General features: G+C 50.4%; 1 protein-coding gene across 17 annotated transcripts in view; it reads left to right on the forward strand.

Moving 5' to 3' along the window:
- The window catches only part of TMEM273 (transmembrane protein 273), a 33,781-nt gene that overhangs the window by 8,366 nt on the left and 4,171 nt on the right, over positions 1-21,244 (forward strand). For 4 of the 17 annotated variants that reach the window (XM_050805381.1, XM_050805371.1, XM_050805380.1 and 1 more), the window contains exons 2-5: positions 11,990-12,043; positions 12,960-13,106; positions 14,167-14,197; positions 18,316-18,339. In XM_050805381.1, coding sequence (XP_050661338.1) covers positions 11,990-12,043; positions 12,960-13,106; positions 14,167-14,197; positions 18,316-18,339 — 256 coding nt within the window. The other 13 variants (XM_050805386.1, XM_050805373.1, XM_050805385.1 and 10 more) reach the window with 6 other exon arrangements.

The following is a 21,244-nucleotide window of genomic DNA, read 5'->3' on the forward strand; positions in this document are numbered from 1 at the left end:
GGGAGTGGGGGCTCCTTATAACTGACCAATGAGCGTGGAAGTCCAGGTCTCCACTTGGCCTCTGTTGATGAGGGTGGGGCTTGGGGTGAGGGCACAGTTTTTTCTGTGCTGTTTGACCGTTGTGGAGTGGTTATCACCTAAAAGTCTTGTCTTCCTAGGCTGAGCCTTTCCCAGTCTTTGGCTCATGGGAGCTGGCTTTTCTTGGGGCTTCTGTGTCTGTGCCCAGTGTCATTACAGGGTTGCCAGCTTCTCCCGTTCCCATCTGAGACACCTGAGGCAAAAAGAAAACTCAGAAATTCACCGCCCTGTTATTCCTGGGCTCCAAAGGTCCCTAGCCAGTCGGCCTTCTTCTCTCTATTTTTGGGGGTCTTTTTATATTTGTTTTTTAATATAATATTTAGGGGTTTTAGCTGTACTTAGAGGAATAGGGAAAAGTAAACCTATTTCATCTTTCCAGAAAAGTAAGTCTGAAATGAGTTCTGGGGGATAGGTGATTTGGAGTAATGCTCTTTGGGGAGGGGCCCTGGGCTGGCAAACCTCTCTCAGACACACAGTCTTGATTCTAGAGGCCCCTGAGGGGGTCTTCCCCATGGGGTGAAGGAAGGAGTGGGGATGTAGGCAGAGTGCCTGCTGGGGAGTCTCTGATCCTCAGTCCCTGATGAGGGCCACAGCTGGACGGCTGCAAAGCCGAGCCCCCCAGGCCAACACATGCTCAGCAGACCTTTTCGCTAGCTCCCAAATTAAACATCTCCACTTCCTCTTTAAAGTCACTATAAGCATTGTTGTCACACCTAGACCCTTGTTTATCCACCAACAATTGCTTGAACTGCTCCCTTTATTAAATTTCATTCCATGAAATAACTGGATAATGGTTCTTAGTGAGATGGACTGGGCTTACTCTCCCCTGCTTGTCTGAGGGAAGCAGATGGTCAGGCAGGGAACTCCTGCCTGAACCCCAGCTGCAGCCAAGTTCTGCTCCCACCTTTGCAAACTCTCTGACCATGTAATCAAGAAGTCACTCTTCAGGGCAAGAGGTGAAGGACCTGGAGTTGGACCCACAGGCTGTTTCGGAGGACTGGGACTCACAGACACCCAGAGCTTTCTCTTTGATTAAGCAAATATTGATTTTCACCAAAGTCTACTGGCACATGAAGATAAGTAAGTCAGGCTCCAACCTGAGGAGTTGACAGTCTTAGGGGGACAGTTGCAATGCAGTGTGTTAAATACTGAGATGAAGGATGCACAGAAGAAAAAGGAGAAGCTCTTGATCCAAACTGGAGTATTCAGGAAGGCTTCCTGGAGGAAGAGTCTTGTTGAATGCTAATTGCTTACATCTCTACCTAAGTGAAATTCTTCAGCAGCTTCCCATTGCTGCCAGCACATACTCAAGTGTTTACTGTGTCACTGGCCTCCCAGCCAGCCCTGTCACAAGCCATCCCCTGTTGTGCCTGCTCCCTGGTCTCGGGGAACATCCATCAGGTTACTGTCCAGCCTCCTCGCATGTCGTCTCTTTTGCATGGAATGATGTTGTTCCCCTCCAGGGCCATAGAGATACTCCCACTCCCCTCTGTACTATCACCACCGTCAGGGGAGAGATCTGGTCTTGCTGGGCCATCACTCTAGAACCTGCTCAGTAATTAACACTTGTTTGAGTCAGTTATTGCCCGAAGTGAAACATCAGCCTCCGGGAGCCTATCTGCAAGAAAGGGACAGGTGGTGTGGCTTCCTGAGAAGAGAGGACAGCCTCTGCTGAGGCCCCGGGCAAGGGCAGCACGGAATGCTGGGGTTATGCAAGAGGGGAGAACAAGAGGTGACATGGGCCAGCAAAAGAGGAGGGCTTGATGAGCCCTGGGAGGACATTGGGCCTCATTCTGCAGGATTTTAAACAGCCTTACAGGACGAGTGCCTGGCTGCAGTGCCCCAGATGGGTTGGAGGCAGGGAGACTTACTAGGAGAAGGCAAATGGATAGTCCAGGAGAGGGGAGGCTGGCTGGATTAGTCCCAGGCCATGCCAGCAGGATCATGTTGGCTTCTGAGGCCCCAGGGCACCCATCTCTCACAGTACTTCCCCGAGGCAAGCAGTGTGTGGCCTGAGGTCAAGGTGTGTGGCTGAGTACACTGGTGTCCATCCTAGTTCCTGGCCAGCCCATGCTTAGCCCCACCGGCAGACAGTGTTGGACAGGCCAGGCCAGGGCTGTGTGGCAACAGCCCTGAGTAGCTGAGCAGACCCAGGCGGGGCTCCCTGAGCCAACCCTAGAGTCCTAAAGAACAGAGATCCTCCCAAACTGCAGATGAGCCCTGATTGTTGAGTCACATGTGACACATTAAGACACTTTGGTCAATTTGTAATGACTGTTCACCCTCCATGCTGCTGTGAGACTCTTCCTCGGACCCAGTAACTCAGGCTCAGGCATGCGAGTCTGAAGAGGTCATGTCAGTTCCTGGGGCTTTCCCATGAAAAGAGGCCACTGTCCCCAAGAGAGGCCTTTGTCCTGACACTGGCTCTAGGACCCCACATACACACATATATGCAAATGCAAAGACAATTTTTTCTTTTTTATCTTGTCAGGAAATGTTTTGAGAGTTTAGGAACCAGGTCAGCACTCGGGCAAAGAGAGAGGGATGTGTGTGTGCAACGGCTCAGTGCAGCTAAAAGTGATAACCCGAGTCGGGGAAACCACAGCTTGTGGCTGCCCTGGGAACTAGAGAGGGAGGGAGGAACTGCTTTTATTTCAATTTCCAAAAGACCAGATTCCCAGATAACAGCACTTCCCCCCTCCACCTGGTGGTTTCCTTTGGGGACTGAGCATTGCCCAGAGCTCTAGGAGAAAAGCCAGGGCTTGGGTAAGGGAACTTGCTGGTGAGTCTGATGACTCAGACCCCATCCTTGGTCCTGGAGGGTCTGTGGTTCCAGGTGGCCCAGGCCAGGCCTGGCTTCCTTCTGCTTTACCCATCTGACCCTGCTTCCCCTGGGGGCAGGCAGCAGGGCTGCACCTCCCCCTCTGGAAGGGACCCTTGAAGAGTGGACTGCAGGGCCCTGGGGTCAGGGGGACTTTGGCTGGACTGTGCATGGGGCTTGATTTATAACTTAAATCTTTAGACATGTGGCATGCTCTAGGCTCTGCAAATGTCAGGAATTGCCTTAAAAACTAACTAGAGTGGAGATTCCTAACATGGATGCTAGTGCCCCGCAGGGCTCACAAATGGCCTGTCATGGTAAGTGGAGGCCGATGGGTTTACTAAGGGGCTCCAGTTTAGGCTATGTGCTGCTGTTTCCTCTGCAGCATCATGGCCCCTTCCCTGTGGTGCAGGACAGCTGTCATCCCACAGCTCTGCTCCCTGGACATGCACTCCCCTCGGTCAGGTCCCTCAGGACTCCAGAGCAATGTTTCCCAGAGGCTGAAGAGCACAGTATGAATATTGCATGAATAATAATAACCCCACCACTTAGCGGTTATGCAACGCTTTCCTCTTCCACAATACTTTACCATCATTAATTAGTTATTCTGCACGGCTTCCAGCCTCCCCTGCTCTCTATGCAAGGCATGCCCTGAGAATTGATCCTGCAAACAGGCCTGTCCTGGTCTGAAGCACCAACATCAAGTGGCCAGGCCCCTCTTCGCTGGGATTGTACAGGCTTTGGGAGGCCTTGGCTTGGCCACTTCTCATAACAGCAGAGACCTGTGCCCTTGCTGGGGAGCACTACCTCCTTTCTGACCTGAGCACCTTCCCAGAGTGCCTCTCGGTGTGCTTGGCTCCCTGTTTCACTCACGGCCCCTAGGAAAGTGGCAGACGCCGGTCTTAGGTGGTGGCGTGCTTGCGTGTGGAAGGGCAGCTGCCGCCTGCACCTCACTCTGTGCACACACTCCTTCCAGGGACTTGTCCAGCCATGCTCTGTGTGCAATGGGGCCACTGAGCTGGGAGCTGTGTTGTGTCTGGTCCAAGGCCACTGGCTGAGCAATGGGTAGCAGAATGGGGACTCAGATATCTTGGTTTCAAATACCCTTCCCTCCTACCCGCCATGGGGGTCATGATGAGGTTTCAGATCCCCACAGAGAGGCTCAAAGGTGGGGCAAGCCCTTTCCCCAGTGAATAGGGTCACTTAGGTGTCCGGCTGTGAGGCCTCTGATCTGGCCCTCCCTGGATACCACTGTCCACCCAATCATGACAGCCTCAAGTTCCTCCTTGTTCCAGAAATCCGTGTCTTCCTCAAGGCTTCAGCAGCCCCTTCCCAGGTGTGGCTCAGTGCTCACATGTGTCACCACACCTGGTCAGAATGGACCCGGGACACCCGGGGGGCCCTACCCCCTTGGAGGAGCTCTTAGCCCTGGTTAAGGCCCAGGCCAACTCCCCGCCTCCACCCCTCCATTAGCCTGAAAAGTTATTGATCAGTTTGTCTTCTGTAAGCTGAGTGTTTTAATCCCACTGTGTGAATCTTTAAGAATTAATTAGGAAAGATTGCTCAAGAAAAACAAAGCGGGCACCAGTTTTGATACCTCCTGGTCACCGACTGTTATTGTTTCCCTCTTAATTATGATGCTATTTCTGGAAGCTAGAGGCAAGCTCCCTGGTGCATCTCAGCCTGGGGTGGCTTCTGTGTGGCCCTCCGTGGCCTCCTGCTTCTAGTTTCTGCCCAGGGTGGCGTGTGTCGAGGAGAAAAGGCACAGGGGCATTGTAGCAGGCAAGATATGAGTGGCCAAGCACTCCCACCTCTGGGAGCAGAGTGGCCACGGGACTCTCCTCTCTGCTTGTCTGAAAACCTTATCTGTCCACAATGCCAGCCACATCTTACGCCAGTATCCCCAGCTGTTCTGTCCCTGCTCAGCTTCTTTCTTTAGCTCTCAAGCCCTCTGTACCTTCTTGAATCACCTGACCTTTGCTTGTACCTTGTCCTCTGCTTGGTCACAATCCCTGTCTGGGTACGTTCCATTCCAGTCCCTGCTACCACCTCACTGAGACTTTATTAGCTCTAACTGGTCCTTTTGTTTTTAATTTAAATAATGGTATCTCCAGGGGAGCTTCTGTGACACCCCTAGGCTGGGTTAGGTGCCTGCCTTGGCCCACCTGGCTGGCTAATCATTGTACTTTCATGCATTAGCAGGGACTGCCGTGTGTGGAATTCCTCAATCACTGCCTGTCTTCCAGAAACCTTAGCATCAGGGGCTCAGGGGTCCTGAGCTGGAGTTGCCAAGCAAGTGGTCTGCTCTGACTCCAGGCTTCTTGTCTTTCTGTGGATGGGGGAGCAGTCCATGGAAATCAAGGAGTTGTCTGAAAGCTCCCAGAGTCCCCCTCGCCTCCCCCCACCCCACCACTGCTTTGCACTCCCTTTTCCTGTGTGTCCTTTTTGTACAGCTCTGCCAGGTAGGTTTGGGTTCTGCTCAAGCCTAGTTCCTTTCACAGAAAGCAAGGACCACAAACAGATATGGGAGGGGTCGGCCGACGTCCTGTTTAGAGTCATGCTCTGATAAGACTGGAGGGTGATTGAGGAAGAGAAATCTCAGGTGGTTCCGGGGTTTGAGATGGAAACTCTGAGATTTCTGCAAGTCTTGATCTAGAAGGCTCTAGACTCTGGCAGGAGCCAAGCGATGCTGGAAGTAGGAGGACTGTGTAGCCAAGGCCCACACACCTATGCCCCTGCATTCTGCTTGAGAGAGGGCTGAACAGGTGCTATTGCACTTGGGGTAGGTGTGCTTCATTTCCACTTTCAAACAGCCCCACGGAGTGCCTGAGAAGCGGACCCATTTGTGAGCCCTGAGGCAGGGGCAGGGCCTGCCAGCACCCACACCACCCAAGAGAGCTAAATTTAAAAAAGTATACCTTGTGTTTCAGTCTGACCCCAGGGTCCACTGACATTGCAGGGTGTCACAGGATAAATGAACAGAAAGGCAGGATTTGTCTCTGGCGAGTCTTCTATATGTCAGGGTCCTGCATCCCCATTTTCAGATGAAAAAAGGGAAGCCCAGGATCAATCTGCTGTGTGAAGCATAGCTGGGCTGTCTCCCTTGACTCTACACATCCGGTTTCTTTTCTGAGCCTCTTGGGTGCCATGATGTGCCAGCCGGGCCTCCAAGGCTCACAGCGGGCTGAAAGATGGAACCATCATAGTGTACATGGTCTCAGAGCAACAGAGGAAATGCTATTGCCCCCGTTGTCTCTCTGTGGCTGAACTGTACTTGGATCCTAAGCTCCGTACCACTCAGTACTTACACTAGATCTTATCTCTTCAAGCCACTTTTGGTTTAATACTCAGTTCAGACTTCTCCCATCCACCTCTCCCGGCATCCCCCAGGAGAAGAGTCTAGTACTCACGCATCATCTTGCTCTTGGGAGAAACAGCTTCCCCTGGGTTTTTTGTGGCCTTCATGCCATAGAGCAAGCTGCAGACTGGGGCCAACAGTGCAGGGGAGAAGTGTGATGCATGGAAGGGGTGATCCTGGACCAATGAGAGCAAGGGGGACTTTCAGAGGAGTGGCTTTGAAGGATAAATAAGCACTTTCCACAGGGATGAGGGAAAGGCATTGCAGCAAAGAGAGCAGCAGCCTGTGCAGAGGCCTGGAGCCATGCATGTTGCATGACTCGCAGGTCCCAGGCCGGCTTGTGTGGGACTGTGTGGCATAGCTCCGCCTTCACAGCCAGCCTTCTCTGCTCCCATCTCCCAGTCTCCAGTGATGCCCTCTCAGGACCCATCACCAGAGTCATTAGGATTCCTCTGATTGCAGATGACAATTACTGAGCTCACATAAGAGTAAGAAAAAGAAGCAATTTCCTTACTGAGGTGACTCAAAAGTCCAGGGAGAAGTGCTTCAGGCACAGCTGGATTCAGAGGCTTCAAAGTATCTTTAGGACTTGGTCTGGGCTCAACCTTCTTCAGCAGGGATTTCAGTCTGCAGGTTCCCTGCAGTGGGCAAACTCAGGCCTCCCTCGGCCCTATAGCTCTCAGCTCCAGAAGACATTCTTGCTTCTCAGTTTCCCCTGAGGCCCTGAGTTGGGTGTCACTGATCTGAATTGGATCATCTGCCCCACCTGTCGACCAATCACAGTTGACAGGAAGAAGAAATATGCTAATTGGTCAGGCAGGGTTCACACATTCCCCTGGAGCCAGTCCTATGGGAGTCACGTGGAGTGCCTCCCAGTGTGCTTGGCTCCCCACTTTGACCACGGCCCCTAGGAAAGTGGCAGATGCCCATCTCAGGTGGTGGCATGCTTGTTTGTGGAAGGACAGCTGTTGCTTGCACCTCACTCTGTGCACACACTCCTTCCGAGGACTTGTCCAGCCATGCTCTGTGTGCAATGGGGCCACTGAGCTGGGAGCCATGTTGTGTCTGGTCCAAGGCCACTGGCTGAGCAATGGGTGGCAGAATGGGGACTCAGATCTCCTGGTTCCAAATATCCTTCCCTCCTACCCATCGTGGGGTCATAGTGAAGTTTCAGATCCCCACAGAGAGGCTCGAAGGTGGAGCAAGCCCTTTCCCCAGTGAATAGGGTTGGCTGGAGTTCTGGTTGTGGGGCCTCTGGTTGCTCAGAGGAAAACCGAGGTGCTAGTCAGGGGAGGAAGGCAGGCCATGTACCAGTGTCCACCCTGCACTCTGTTCCCACTTCCTCCAGCTTGTGAGACTGAGGCTTGGGGAAGGTGCTGAGCTTTGCCTGTGACACTCTGATCTTTTCTTCAGTGTAAATCTTGTCTCCCTGGTCACTCTGTGAGCTCCTTCATGGGGGACTTAGGTCTTTGGTTGCTCTTTGATTTCTCCTAGGCCCTGGGGCCCCAGGGAACACCCTGCAGGCTCTTTATTTACATGTGTGAGCCCTGTTAAGAGACTAGGAAGCCTATCCTAGACATTTGAAGCCACTTCCTCTAGCTGAGAATGTTGGAATTCATGAGCTCTAAAGTTAGGAGCCATTCAGCAACATTTAAGTCCCAAGATGACTATGGGCAGGCATCATTGACAAATACTTAGGGCAGCCTCTCCCTATTTTTAGTTCAAATACTTATAGAACGACATCTGAGTGCACGCACGCCTACTGGCCCACAACTGGGAATCCCACAGCCCGATTCTGCCCAAATAAGGGTGGCAAAGAGTGCCAGTCCCCCATCGAGGGTGGACCCAACAGGTGGACAGCTCAGAGAGGCCTGGATGCTGGGGATGGGCTCTCAGCAGGTCAGATTCCAAGTGAGATGGGGCAAAGCTAGGCCGTGCCTTCAGCGCTCTCCAAAATAGCTCATCTCAGCTTGTGTAGAGCAGCCCTGCCATCTTCCTCCCCAGGAACTGGGGTGGCTGCCCTCCCATGTTTCTGGGGGTCCATAAGACAGAGGGCCATCCACTCTTGCAGAGGGCTCCTTGCTGTTGGGAGAGCCACTTACAGAGCAATCTGTGTGATGCATGCCTGAGATGGGAATAGCAGCTGTGAGGGGGCTGGAGCCCACTATTTTGTCAGGGAGGCACAGAGTACCAGGTCCACATGGGGCACCAGGGAGAAAGCAGAAACTCTAGAATCTAAAGCCCTTAGAGTGGCCTTGTGCAAATTAGGAAAAGCTCCCATGGTCAGTGGCTGATCTGACCACACATGGAAGCTACACAGGTGGAGGCTATGGAAAACCCCTGCATCTCAGCAAGCCCTCTGGAGGTAGCCCTCTGCCTTCTGCTCTCTGCTTTAGGCAGCAGCAAGGGCTGTGTTCTGGCTCTCTGACCCTACACAGTGTGGACAGTTCAAGGGAGGCAGCCAGCCAGACTCGTGCAGTTGGTGGTAGCAGTCAGAGGGGGTCAAGCCAGATTTGGCCAGAACTTTGCCTATTATGGCCTCAGCAAATCTACAGGTTGGAAGGGGGCCTGCCCCACATAGCCCCACCTCAGCCCCGTGTGACTCTCCTGTGGGTGCCAAGCTTCCCCCTCCTTGCATGAGATCCCGGAGAATTCCTGCAGAGAAAGTGTAGTGCAGCACCTGCTGGTCCTTGTGGGCTTCCTCCTGGGGTCTCCCACAGATCTAAATGTAGCCAAGGCACTCCAGAGACCTCTGGCTGTGATATCGAAGCAGGCCTGCTAGGGCCAGCCATCCTCCAGCTACTTTGCAGAGCCAGGGGACAACAGCCAGTGCTGGAGGCTTGCAGTGGGTCTACGGCCCAGGGGGCCCTCCCCAGCTCATGACCCTAGCAGGAAGCAGGGGCAGGGCCGGCCAGGCTGCTGTCCTGAGCATGCACCCTCACCCAAGGGCTCATGAGTGTGTGGAGTCACAGCTCCAAGCACAGGAGGGCTGCATGGAGGGATTTCCCTCCCTGAGGAGGGGAAAGGCTGCCGCCGAGTGGCCGAGGGGCTGGCTCGCAGGAAGGGCTGGGCCTTTGGCTGTTTTGAGTGCACAGCTGGGTTCTCCGCCCACGTTGGTCTCCCTGCAAGTGACTCAAGGTAGTGGTGGAGTTGGGGTGGTGGTGGGAATTCACTCAGTCCCAAAGTCAGACCCCAGGGAGGAGAGTCTCTTTGGGGTCAGGGATTAGGGGAAGCCTCACAGCTTGGAGGGGACACAGGATGAGACATAGAGGATGGTGTCTAAGGGACTGGCCTCTGTTGGGGGCTGAGCTGAGGCTCAGCCAGGGGTCCCAGCCACAGAAAGGGGCAGAAGGAGCCGAGGTTTCAGGGCAACACATTTGGGGAGTGAAGCCGATGAGGAAGGATGCGGGACAGCCTGGCGAGAATGGAAACTGTGATGCTGCTGGGGAGACCAAGGCCAAGATTGGGGCCTTTTGATGTTAGGGTTTTCTCCTCTTCCTTTCTCTTCCCTCCCGTTGATGGTCTGAGTGACTCAAGCACAGCCTGAGTGTGTCTCTTGAGCGTCTCTGTGTGTACCTCTCTGTATTTCTCGCCCTTTCTAACCTGTGTCCTTCCTGCCTCTCTGCTCGGATTTCATCTCAGGCTAGCATGAATTTTCCATGCCAATGCTGCAGATGAGAGCAATGCCTACCAAGGGAGGACCGGAGGGGGAATCAAGCAACATGCTAGCATGGCAGGGGGAGGGTGTGGGGTGAGGCTGCGGCTCAGGGGCCTGGCCCCACCCACTGAGGCCCTGCCCTCTGTTGTCCTCCTGCCTTCTGCCCAGTAAAGACAGAGAGAGATCAGAGGTGTCAGAAAGGGTCCCGTCCCAGGAAAGGGTGAGGACATAGCACACACAGCTCTGGGTTGGGAGCATTAATCTGGAAATGTGCTCCCACCCACTGCCTTCCATTGAATATAAACCTTTGCCCCATGTCCGGAATGATGTTCAACCTAGCTGGAGCAGCAGGACTGATTTAAAGAAATGATAAGACAATGGAATGAAGCTGATTGGGGCTTCAGAGAACAGACAAAATCAGGGTCATATTGTGTGCGATGGTGTCTGTGTGTGTGAGCAGATGTGCTCTGTGGGAAAGAGAGAAGAGGTCATTGAATTTCCAAAAATATCTGTGATTAGAACAAAGCTGGGAAATTTTGCTTTAGAAAAAACTTGGGGAAGCTTTATCAGTCTACAAAGTTAGGCTGCCAGAAAAATTCTGAACTCTAGTAGGACAATCCCTCTCTCCACCAAACACACAAAGAGCAAAGCTGTCCCTTGCAGAACTCCAACCTACCATGCCACTCTGGGCATCACTGAATGTGGTCAGCAGACAGGGTTGGGTGGAGGATGTCTTTGCTATGATGCTTCCTCCATCATACCATCTGGTCTTTTCCAGTGAAGTCACCGGCTTCCCTTTGTGAGGAACAGGAGTGGTAGCACTCTCTCCTGCTTTTTCCTGGAAGTTTGAAAGTGAGACTCAGGCTTGGATCTCACCATTTGCCCATCCCCAGCCCAAGTCCATGCAGCCCCGCGGCTTGATGGTTTTGGTGGTGTTGTATCTGTTAGTTCCTTGGATTCATGTTCGTGTCTGCAGGCCTCCCTGGGCTCTCAGTGCAGACCTGCCGTTTCCCACTTCTCTTGGCACTTGGGTACATTAGCAAGACCACGATGCCTCCCATTCCTCATTTTGTGAATGGCAATAATAACAGTATTTATCTCACAGAGTTGTTGCTGTGAGTATTAAATATCTGTCTCAAAGTAGGTGGCCAATAAATGTGCACATTTCTCTCCAAGGACCTCACGTCTGAATCGCTCTTCTACGGCCCTGTTTGTGAGCAGTGTCTCCTGTCTTAAGGTTTCAAGGCTTGGCTAGAAGAGTGAGGGACCCTTACAGCATGCTCTCTTTCCTTCTTTCCTTCCTTTTTTTTCCTTCCTTCCTTCCTTCCTTCCTTCCTTCCTTCCTTCCTTCCTTCCTTCCTTCCTTCCTTCCTTCCTTCCTTCCTTCCTTCCTTCTACCAACGTCTATTAATGCCTCCCGCGGCCAAGCACTGCATCAAATGCTGGACACTGTACCATGCAGTCCAGGGTGAGACCAGCCAGAAGACACATTGATGTGTTAATATGTGAGAAGCTTTTAGGATGGTGCCTGGCGCACACTAGTGCCATGTAAATGTTGCTACATAACGACATGGTCAGTTATGGCGGGCAAGCACCACAGCTGTGGAGCACACTGGGGTCAGCTCACTCAGGTCTGGGGAGTCAGGGAGGAAGTGGCATGGAGCCAACACCAGGTAAAGAAGGAGGGAAAGAAGATGGGGCCAGGCAGAGTGTGTGGCTCCAAGGCAGGAGATGCCCTGGCTGTGTGGGGAACTAGAAGCACCAAAGCCCTGCTGGATTAAGGAGGGCCTTGGGAGCCACAGGGGAGCCTGTGGAGCAAGCTTGGGTCAGAGTGCAGGTGTTGGAAACTGCTGAACAGCTGACTGAACTGCATTGGGTGGAGACGCGTTCCTGGTCTGAGTTTTGAGGGAGCTCTGATGTCTCAGCAAGGCTCCAAGATGCTCCATGGCAATTGGGAGCCCACCTCTGTGCTCCTGGGGTACCTCAGGCAGGCTTTCCCAGGCCTCTGAGACTGGGTGGCTAGGGCCACAGCCAGCTCTGTTCTAACCAGGCTCTGGGGTTTCTTTCTTTGCAGATGTAGGAGGAGCTCAAGTGCTGGCAACAGGCAAGCCCCCTGGGGCTGAAATCGGTAGGTGGCTGCCCATGTTATTCTGTGCACAGGGTCAGGGGCAGGAAGGAGACTCCCACAACACACAAGCAGAGGGCTGCAGTGCTGGAATTGGTTCCCTGCTGTCAGCATAGGAAAAGGGGCACCTCACCTCCAGGCCCTCCCGAGTGGCTGACAGCTTTATTTTGGGGGGCAACACCTTGCATTAAAGCTTATCCACACAGGAGGCATGATACCTCAGGGCCAGAGATGCGTGACTCCAGCACCCACAGAGCCCTATCCTGCAACCATGGGCCCTGAAAGCACGCTCTGCCAGGCTCACAGCCCTCATCAGTGCCTCCCTCCACCTGCGAGCTTCCAGCCTCTCTGCCCCTTAAGGGCCTCATATGCTGGCCAGGCTCAGTCTGCATGCCTCACCCTCTGAGAAGGCTCTGGATGCCCATGATTCCAAGCCAACCCAGCCTCTCCCGTCATGAGCTCCTTCCCTGCCCTCCCCAGCTGACTGCAGGCTCCTCAAAGGCCAGATAGGCCTTATCCATTCTCCTGCATTGCTCACCATAGAGCAGGCAATTAACACACACCCAATAGATGAGTGGATGAATTAACGAAGGGATCGGTGAGGAAGGGCTAGGAGGCTCAGGCGGCCAGAGAAATGAGCAACTCACCATTTGGGGCAGGTAGCCAGGTGAGCTTCAGGGAGCGTTGAAAGGTGGGAACAATTCCCACAGCTGAAGGAACCAGGGATGGTGCTTCTGAAGGAGGGGATGGGGTGCAGGCAGAGGCTGGGAGCAAAGTGACTCCTGGGAGAGTGGAAGGTGAGGCTGGCCTCAGCCAGTGGGAGATGGCGTGTTAAGGGCCACATGCGTGCTTTGGACCTCATCTGGAATGTAGAGGGAGCTGCAGGTGACTGAAACCCGGTGTTCAATTCCTTCCTGAGTTTCAGATTTCAAGTACGCCCTCATCGGGACTGCTGTGGGCATTGCTGTATCTGCCAGCTTCCTGGCCCTGAAGATCTGCATGATCAGGAGGCACTTATTTGACGACGACTCTTCCGACCTGAAAAGCACACCTGGAGGCCTCAATGGTGAGGGATGCGGTGCTCAGGCCTGGCTCTGCCCGACGAAGCCAGGCACCGAGGGCCACTCTGTGATGCTGGCTACAGCAAGAACGAACCCACAAGCGCAGAGCCCAACAGGCTGTAAAGGAAGGCAGTGACCTCTCCAGGTTTCTGTCTCTCTTACTATGTCTTTGCCTCTGTTTCTCTTTCTTCTGTCTTTCTCTCTCTGTCTATTTGTGTTCCTTTTTCTGTTTCTCTTTCCATCTCTCTGTCTTTCTGTGACTCTTTCCCTCTGTACCTTTCCTTTCTGTTGCTCTTGGCAGTCCTGAGAATCACATTTCCTGGAGAAAGGTGGGAGAGGAACTAAAATTGGCTTCACACAGAAATTTCTGTTCTCTCATCCAAATGATGAGATCAAATAAACCCAGTGCCAGGAGGCAGTGAGGTTGGTCGTAAGTGTGGGTGGATGGTGGGAGGTTCTGTTGACTGTGTGGGTCACGATGCATTTTTTTTCATAAATTGGGAAAGTCCTTCTCAAAACAGTACTGAGTAGCCCCTCAGATAGAAACTGAGCTGGCTGATGTGCACCCTGGCACAGTCCTCCGCCTCCTTGGCACCCAAAATGCAGTGTTGATTTGCATCCCTTCTCTCAGGGTATCACCCCCAAACTCATCCTCTGTTGTATTAGATGGCTCAGTGCAATGATGGCGCAGTTTCCCACGGGGTGCTTCTGGGGAGAACAGAGCCTCACTGTCTTTCTGGAAGATGTGATTATGATCCGTGAAGATAAACAGAAGGGGCTGGTCTGGGCCAGGAGAGGAGGAGGCTTCCCAAGATGCTGGGGTGTGCATCACCCGAGGGGCTTAATAGGCCATGGGAGTTTGCTTATCCTTGAGTTTGCTTATCCTTGTGTATCCCCACAAATAAGGGGAGGAAACAGCCTCTTCATCACATGGCAGCCAGGCCCCGGATCTCTCGAGGGCATCATGAATGAGAGGACCCAGGAGAGGGAGGTGAAAGTTCTAGGGAACGCTCTGCACCTCTTGTCACAGGACCCCCTTCCTAATGCCCGGCTTTCTCTGTTTAGACACCATCCCGCTAAAGAAGAGAGCCCCAAGGTAAGGTCACTGCCCACATAGTCAGGGAGGGGTATCGTGTTCTCTCCTGTCTTGGCCATGCCACTCCCTTGCCTGTCATCCCCAGCCTTCTCTGCATTCTGGCATGCTTTCTAGGTGACTAGAATGCACCTCATGGCACCCTCCTTACACTCTCTCCTCCTCTGGACGAGTGGGCAGGTGTCACAAGAGTGAGGGCCACAGGATACGGTCGTCAAAGGAACTAGGGCTCGCCTCTGCACAGCCTGGATTAGATCCTGTTCCACCTCCACTCAGACCCCTTCAGTGCATACCTCTGACACTCAGAATGAGGCCTCCAGCCCCTGTCACTTGGGAGGTCACATGTGGTTTGTTCCAGGTTTCCAGGCTTCTCTGCTGGCATCAAAGTACCCTGCTCTTCTGCACAGAGCCCATGTCCTCAGGGACGGTCCTGCCTCAGGACCTTTGTATTTGCTGTTTTCTGTCATTGGAATGCTCTTTGCCGGAAAGCTGCAAGCCTCACCTCTCTTTTCATTCAAATCCCTGCTTCAGTGTCACCACTACATCATAGAGGGCCTATTTAAAGTACAATCCCCTCTCGACTCCAGCCACCATTCTCTTCTCTTTGCTTGGCTTCAGTTTTCTTTATAATTCTCTGCACTAGTTGATGCTATATGATATATTGATTTGTCTATTTTGTATGGATTTCTTTCTAAAATGTAAGCTCCGGGCAGGTAGGGTCTTCCTTTTCACTTCTGTAGCCCAGCACTTAGCACAGTGCCAGGGACAAAGTGGATACTTGCATATGTGTTGAATGAATGAATAAATAAATGAACATGAGGCCATGGGCTAGGTGCTGGGGGTCAAGCAGAGAGAAGTAGGACAATCTCCTTCAGTCTACAGGGGAGACAGGCAGGTCTCAGGTGGTGGCTGCACAGTGAGGGTGGGAGTCCCGGGAGGGCTATGGCAGGCTATGTGTGTGTTGCCTTGTGTCTTGGGGGTGCAGAGGGCTGCATAGCCACTAGGAGGTGCAGGGGAGCCTCAGGTTACATGCGGAAGGACTAAGAGAAGCTCAAGAAGGCAGAGGGAACCCTAGCATATGTAAGCATCATGGGTAAAACCTGCAGCTGACAAACATGCCATGTGGCAGAAGTAAGTGTTTCATGTGACGATGTGGAAGGAAGGGCTGGAGAGATAAGTAGTTTCTACGCATGTACAGTCAGAGGAGCTGGTGCTAAGCAATGGAGTCTGAAATCTATCCTGAAACTTCTGGTCGCCTACTGATGGATTCTAAGCAGGGGAGGGATAGAATAATTTTTTGTTATCTGGTAGCATGGAGGAGGGCCCAGCTGCAGCCAGGAAGATGTGTTGGAAGCCCGGACAAAGACACAGGCCTGGTGCAAAGCCCTGCTGGAGTAAGTCCGGGTGGAGGCAATGGAGAAAATAAAAGATGGGAACAAAGTTAAGGAAGAGCTGGCCCAGGGACCTGGGATGAAGGACTGAGACAGCCACTGGAGGAGAGAAAAGAATCTAGAACAGCTCAGAGTTTTCTCTGAGCTGGTGCCCTTTGGGAAGTTGGTGGGGAGCAGCTTTGGGCAGTGAGCTGATTGAGATGATATTTTTTTTTTTACATGGTGAACCGAAGGTTTCTGGACACTTCCACGTAGAGGAGATGTCTAGTAAGTGGCTGGCATTTAGGACAGAGGCCTGGGCTGACACAGGGATAATGGCTTTTAGAAAGTACCCAGAGCCCAGTCTCACCCTCCAGTTCTTCCATGGGACCTGGGACTGGGTAACTTCCAAGCAGTGTCTATTGAAGGAGCAGATGGATTAATGGCTGCATGAGGGATGAACGCATGGTGCACTGTGGCTGCAGGTCATCACTCATCAGCCCTCATGGAGTCATGCCCTTGGGATGAGCTGGACATGGATTGTCTTGAGAAGTTCATTTTTTTGTGTGTGTGTGTGAGGATTTCTCCTCCCTCAGATATTGTAGTTTTCAGCAGTGGTTTCTGATTGTGAAGCATTAAAGCAAGTTTCATCAACTCTGTCTCCCAGCATTCCATCTCTCCTTCTGTTTCTGACTCTCACTCTCCTTCTCTCTGTCCCCTCCCATGTCATCCCCCCGACCCCAAGTTTGTGTCAGTCCACTGGGTCCTGGGCTGGAGAAAACAGGGGATATAACTTATCATCCAAGACATGACTGTGTGAGAGTGAGAAGAGACTCTGTAAAAGTTACACCAGGATGATGGGTGTGAGCCTGGACTGTCCTAGGGAAACAGATGTATGGTCAACTTAGGTTGAGTGGGCCTGTGAAGTCTCCAGGACCTGGTGGCCACACAGCACTCCTCTTGCTGGCCATGTCACATTCTGTGCACTCAGGGCATGTAACCAGCTTGAGTGGGTTTTGGAAATGTGTGGTGGAATTGGAGATATTTCAGGTTGAGGGACCAGAGATGCCATGTGTCCCATTTCTCTCTCTCTCTCTCTCTCTCTCTCACACACACACACACACACACACATATTCACACACACCCAGACCCACATTAGCTGAAGTTGTCACATTCCTTTTTATAGAAGAAACATGCCGAACAGCTCCCAGTGCCCCCAAATCCACTGATGCGGGAGAGTGGAGTTCCGTGCTGGCCACCTCTTCACACCCCTCCCTTCCCTTCACCCTAAGAGGCTTTCACCCTGGGGCAGCTCTGTGTTCTTCTAGCCCTAGGGGGGTTGGCACAATCACAGGTTCTCCTGAGCATGCAGCTGTAGCACCTGGCCAGGAGGGTGTCCCAGTCCCCACTGACCCAAGGGCAGCACTCGGATGACTGTGGGTTGGGCGCTGAGTCAGCCTCTCCCACCGTGGAATCAGGGTGGACTGGCCATAATAAGAGTTTTCACACAGGGCTCTTGGAGGACATGAGGAGGCTAGATTGAGTCTGGAAGGGCAAGAAGGATTGACTCCCTAGAACCTTTGTTGCCTTTGTGGGTCCAGGTAGCCTCTGTGGTGAGGAGTACAGGAGGAGTCTCTTTTGAATGGATGGGCTGTGTTGGCCATGGCGAAGACTCTGGCACCACATGGCCTCAGGGGCCCTCTGTTGGGTGCTTAGGTACCCAGGCGGAGGACACAGGCTGCTGTGGCCAGCTCAGGCCCTGTGGTTAGGAATATTGAAACGTGTGGGGATTCTAGCCCAGTGACCTTCTCACCACAGGGAGGGCTCTAAAGTGCTGGAGCTCCACCCAGCACAGGGACGCTACCTTGACCATCCGAACTCCTGGCACACATTGACGGGGACTTTGAGTTAAGGCACTTTGCTTTGCAAATCGCCAGACCTTGAACCAGACCATGCTTCAGGGACATCTTAGCCGTGGACTTGACATAGAATGAAATTCCACAAAACCTGATCCTTAATCCTGTTGTATGTGTGTGCACACATATGTGTGTGTGTGCATGTAGTGCCTGTGTATATGTGTGTGTATGTGCGTGTAGTCATTCATGATGGACTCTGACACACATACGTCTGTGTGGGAAGATGCTGCTGTGAGCAATACAACACAGACCCATTTGAAAACACTGCTGAATGAGCAGTTACTGTGCTTTTTATGTTCTTTTGCATGATCATCTAAGAAGAGCATCTCTGTTATATGTGTTTTTTGGAAGTTCTGGGTTATTTTGAGCCATCAGGGCTATAGAAGGCATTTTTCATAATCCAGGAAAGATGGCTCCAATAGTTATTCAACAATGAACTTTTTGAAAGCAAAGTTCATGAAAAAACATGAAGGGATGCTAGAGGAAGCAGGTGGGTGAGGGAGGCAAGAAATAAAGGCCAGGAGAGAGCAGGGCTGGGAAGCAATGGCTGGATGGGAGTTCATGCCCCTGATAATACATTGCCCTCACCACGTACAGGGAGCTGTTCTTGGCAGGTATCGTAACAGAGCTCCTCTGCAAATAGAGGGACTTTCAGAGAGAAGCAGGATTCGAGTTTCCAAAACTAACACTAGATGGAGTCAGGCTGAGTCATGAGGCAGTCAGACCCAAAAGAGCAAGCTAATGACAAGCAAGCCACTCTCCTGCAGCAAGCTTTGCACTGTCTTTCTGTCATCTAAGGCTTAGGCAATAAACATACTTTTATTTTCTTTTGCAGGAGAAACCACAATTTCTTCGAAAGGTGAGTTGTAAGAGTGATCACTTGTCTTAAAATGAGGACAGGCAGTCTCTGCCCTGTGGGGCTGCATGGGTTTTCGGCAAGGCCTCTCCCTCACCCTGGCCACGCGGGAGGGGCAATGATGGCCATGGCCAGGAGCCCTCATGCCAGGACAGCTGTGAGACCAGGAATCAGCATCACCTTGGGACGTGCTGGTACTTGGCAAGATTTAAAGTGAAGCTGTGGGGCATTTGCCCAGTTAGAGCTGAGAAAACAGAGTTTTAACAGGATAGGTAAGCTGTTTTTCATTCTCCAAGACCTATCCTATGATAGTGTCCAATCTAATAATTAGCCAATTTAGTCCATTTGGTGAAAAAAATTCCCAGACATCTCTTCGTGTCATTATGCTATCAGTTTGGCTGGGTATTTGCATCTCAGTGCTGCTTTGGGGTCTTGGAGTGGACGAAGCCCGTATGTGGAGGGCCAGTCTGCAGAAGGGGACAGGATCTTGGACCCCTGATTGAATGAGCCTATGAATGAAGACTCCTAGGAATGAAGGCATCTTCACCAGGGTTTTGAGAATCATTATTTCACAATCCACCTTCCCCAGCTTTTTTCTCACTTCATGCGCCATGAATGTGCCAAACCCACTGAGAATTTGCTCCCTGTCTGACCAGCCCAGGATGGTCACACAGTCCTGGGGCGATCTCTTGATCTTTCTCTCACTCTCCTGCTTTATGAAAAAATTTCAAATCCAAAGAAAAGTTGAAAGAACGGGACAATCAAAATATATACAACGTTCACCTAGGGTCACTCATTGACATGGTGCCCCCTTTGCTTTATCTCTGTGAACATAAGCATTTTTGACTGATCTACTTGCAAATTAGTATAGATACCATGATATTTCACCCCTGAATACAGCACCATTGTGTCTCCTATTGTGTGTAATCACAATACAATGACCACTCCTAAGAAAATTAATGCTAATTTAATATCATCTATTATATAGTCCATATTTAAATTTCTCTGGTTATTTCAGAAGTATCTTTTATTGCTCTATATTTTTGTGCTATTTTCCAATCCAGAAAAAATATTTGTATTTATTTTATCTTTTTTAAAGTCTCTTTCCGTGTTGAACAGCCCCTCTGCTTTTTATCTTTATGACATTGTTGATTGAGAAGTCCCTAAACCCCGTTGTCTTACACAATGTCCCATTTTCTGGATTTGTCTGATTGTTTTCTCCTGAGTGGATTCAGATTGAAGTTTTTGGTCGGAAATACCACAAGGTGATGTTGTGTACATTTCATTGTATTGCATCACTGTTGGTGATGCTTCGTTTGCTTGGTTAAGGGAGTGACCACTAGATTTCTATATTTGTGGAAATTAGAATTTTCCCCTCTGAAATGAATGAATAATACAAAGGGAGGCACTTTGACACTATGTGAATATCCCGACCCCCAACAATTCCTCACCTAATGATTTTAGTCTATTCATGATCCTGCTTGAAGCAGTTATTGCCATTGGTGATTACAAAATATTGACTTTCTGATTCCAGCATTTCTTCTATATCTAATAGCTGACATTCATCTAGAAGAAAGCCTTTTTATTCTATCTCCCCTTTCTCCTTTTTCTTTTGTTGAGGATTATTACTGTGAACTTCAATGCATTTTAATCCATTACCATCATGATTCTTTCTGATGCCCAAATTGTTGCAAATTTGGCTTGTGCAAGTCACTTCTTGGGGGCCCCTGTGTCCTTCAGACAGAACCTCATTAGTCTTTGAGCACATGCTAGACTTCTGACAATACAACATCTGAGACTCACCTTGTCTTGTTCCCAAGAGTAGCACAAAGGTCTAATTTTCCCAAGGGTCCCTGTTTCTTTCTCTCTCTCTCTCTCTCTCTCTTTTATTTTATTTTATTTTATTTTAATTTTTACTATGGAATGATTTTTAGAAACTAAGATCTGGGCACAATGTGTGCTCAGGGCTACTGAGGTGTCATTGATTCTAGGCCCTTTCAATGGACAGAGTCAGGAAATGTGCATTTAAATTACAAACTCAGTATCATAAGATTTTTTCTAAGCTTTCCCTATTCCATATGTCTAGATTGCCTTCTCCAAAGTAAAAACCCTGCTTTTCAACCACATAATATTTTTACTCATTTTCTCTATTCTATAATACACACAAAATACCTCCAGAAATTAGAGCACTATACAGCGGTAGACCTGCTCTGTAAACTTGCACATTTCTTTGCAGTGGCTTTAGCCCTCTAGGTATGTACAGCCAGAGTATTGTGTTCAAATGAAATTAATTATATTCTCTGTGTGGTTATGTTATCAATTGGATAGAGAGTCAGAAACATTTGTTTTAGTGTGTATTCTATTTTACTATTTCCTGTTTTAATCTTTTAAAATTTTAATTTACATAGTTTTGTAAACAGAGATACATGTGTGTCATGTACACGATTCAGAGATAAACTATATAAACAGATAAACTCGGAGAAGTGTTTCTTTTGTAACTTCACTCCACCGTGTTCCTACCTACTGCTTTGAAGTTGTCATTTTCAATAATTCCTGGTTTATTCTTTCTGTGATACTGTTACAAAAATATATTTAATTAAAAACACTTTTATATAGACACACGTTTTTAAAAATAAAATTAGAAAATGTTTACATATAGATGTATACATCTGGGCATATATACTTTTTCCAGCACTTGGATGGTTTTATTACTTACTCAGATGTCTGATCCATTTGGCATTTATTCTGGTGTGTGGTGTGAGTTACAGATCCAATTTTGTTTTTTTCCCAAATGGCAATTGATTTATTCCAATACTATTTTTTAAAACCACCCTATTTCACCCGTGTTTCATTTGCCACTTTTATAATGTTCTAAATTTCTGTATGTACTAGGGTATTTCTAGACTTT

The sequence above is a fragment of the Macaca thibetana genome, chromosome 9 (assembly GCF_024542745.1).
Source record: "Macaca thibetana thibetana isolate TM-01 chromosome 9, ASM2454274v1, whole genome shotgun sequence".
Taxonomy (NCBI): Eukaryota; Metazoa; Chordata; class Mammalia; order Primates; family Cercopithecidae; genus Macaca; species Macaca thibetana.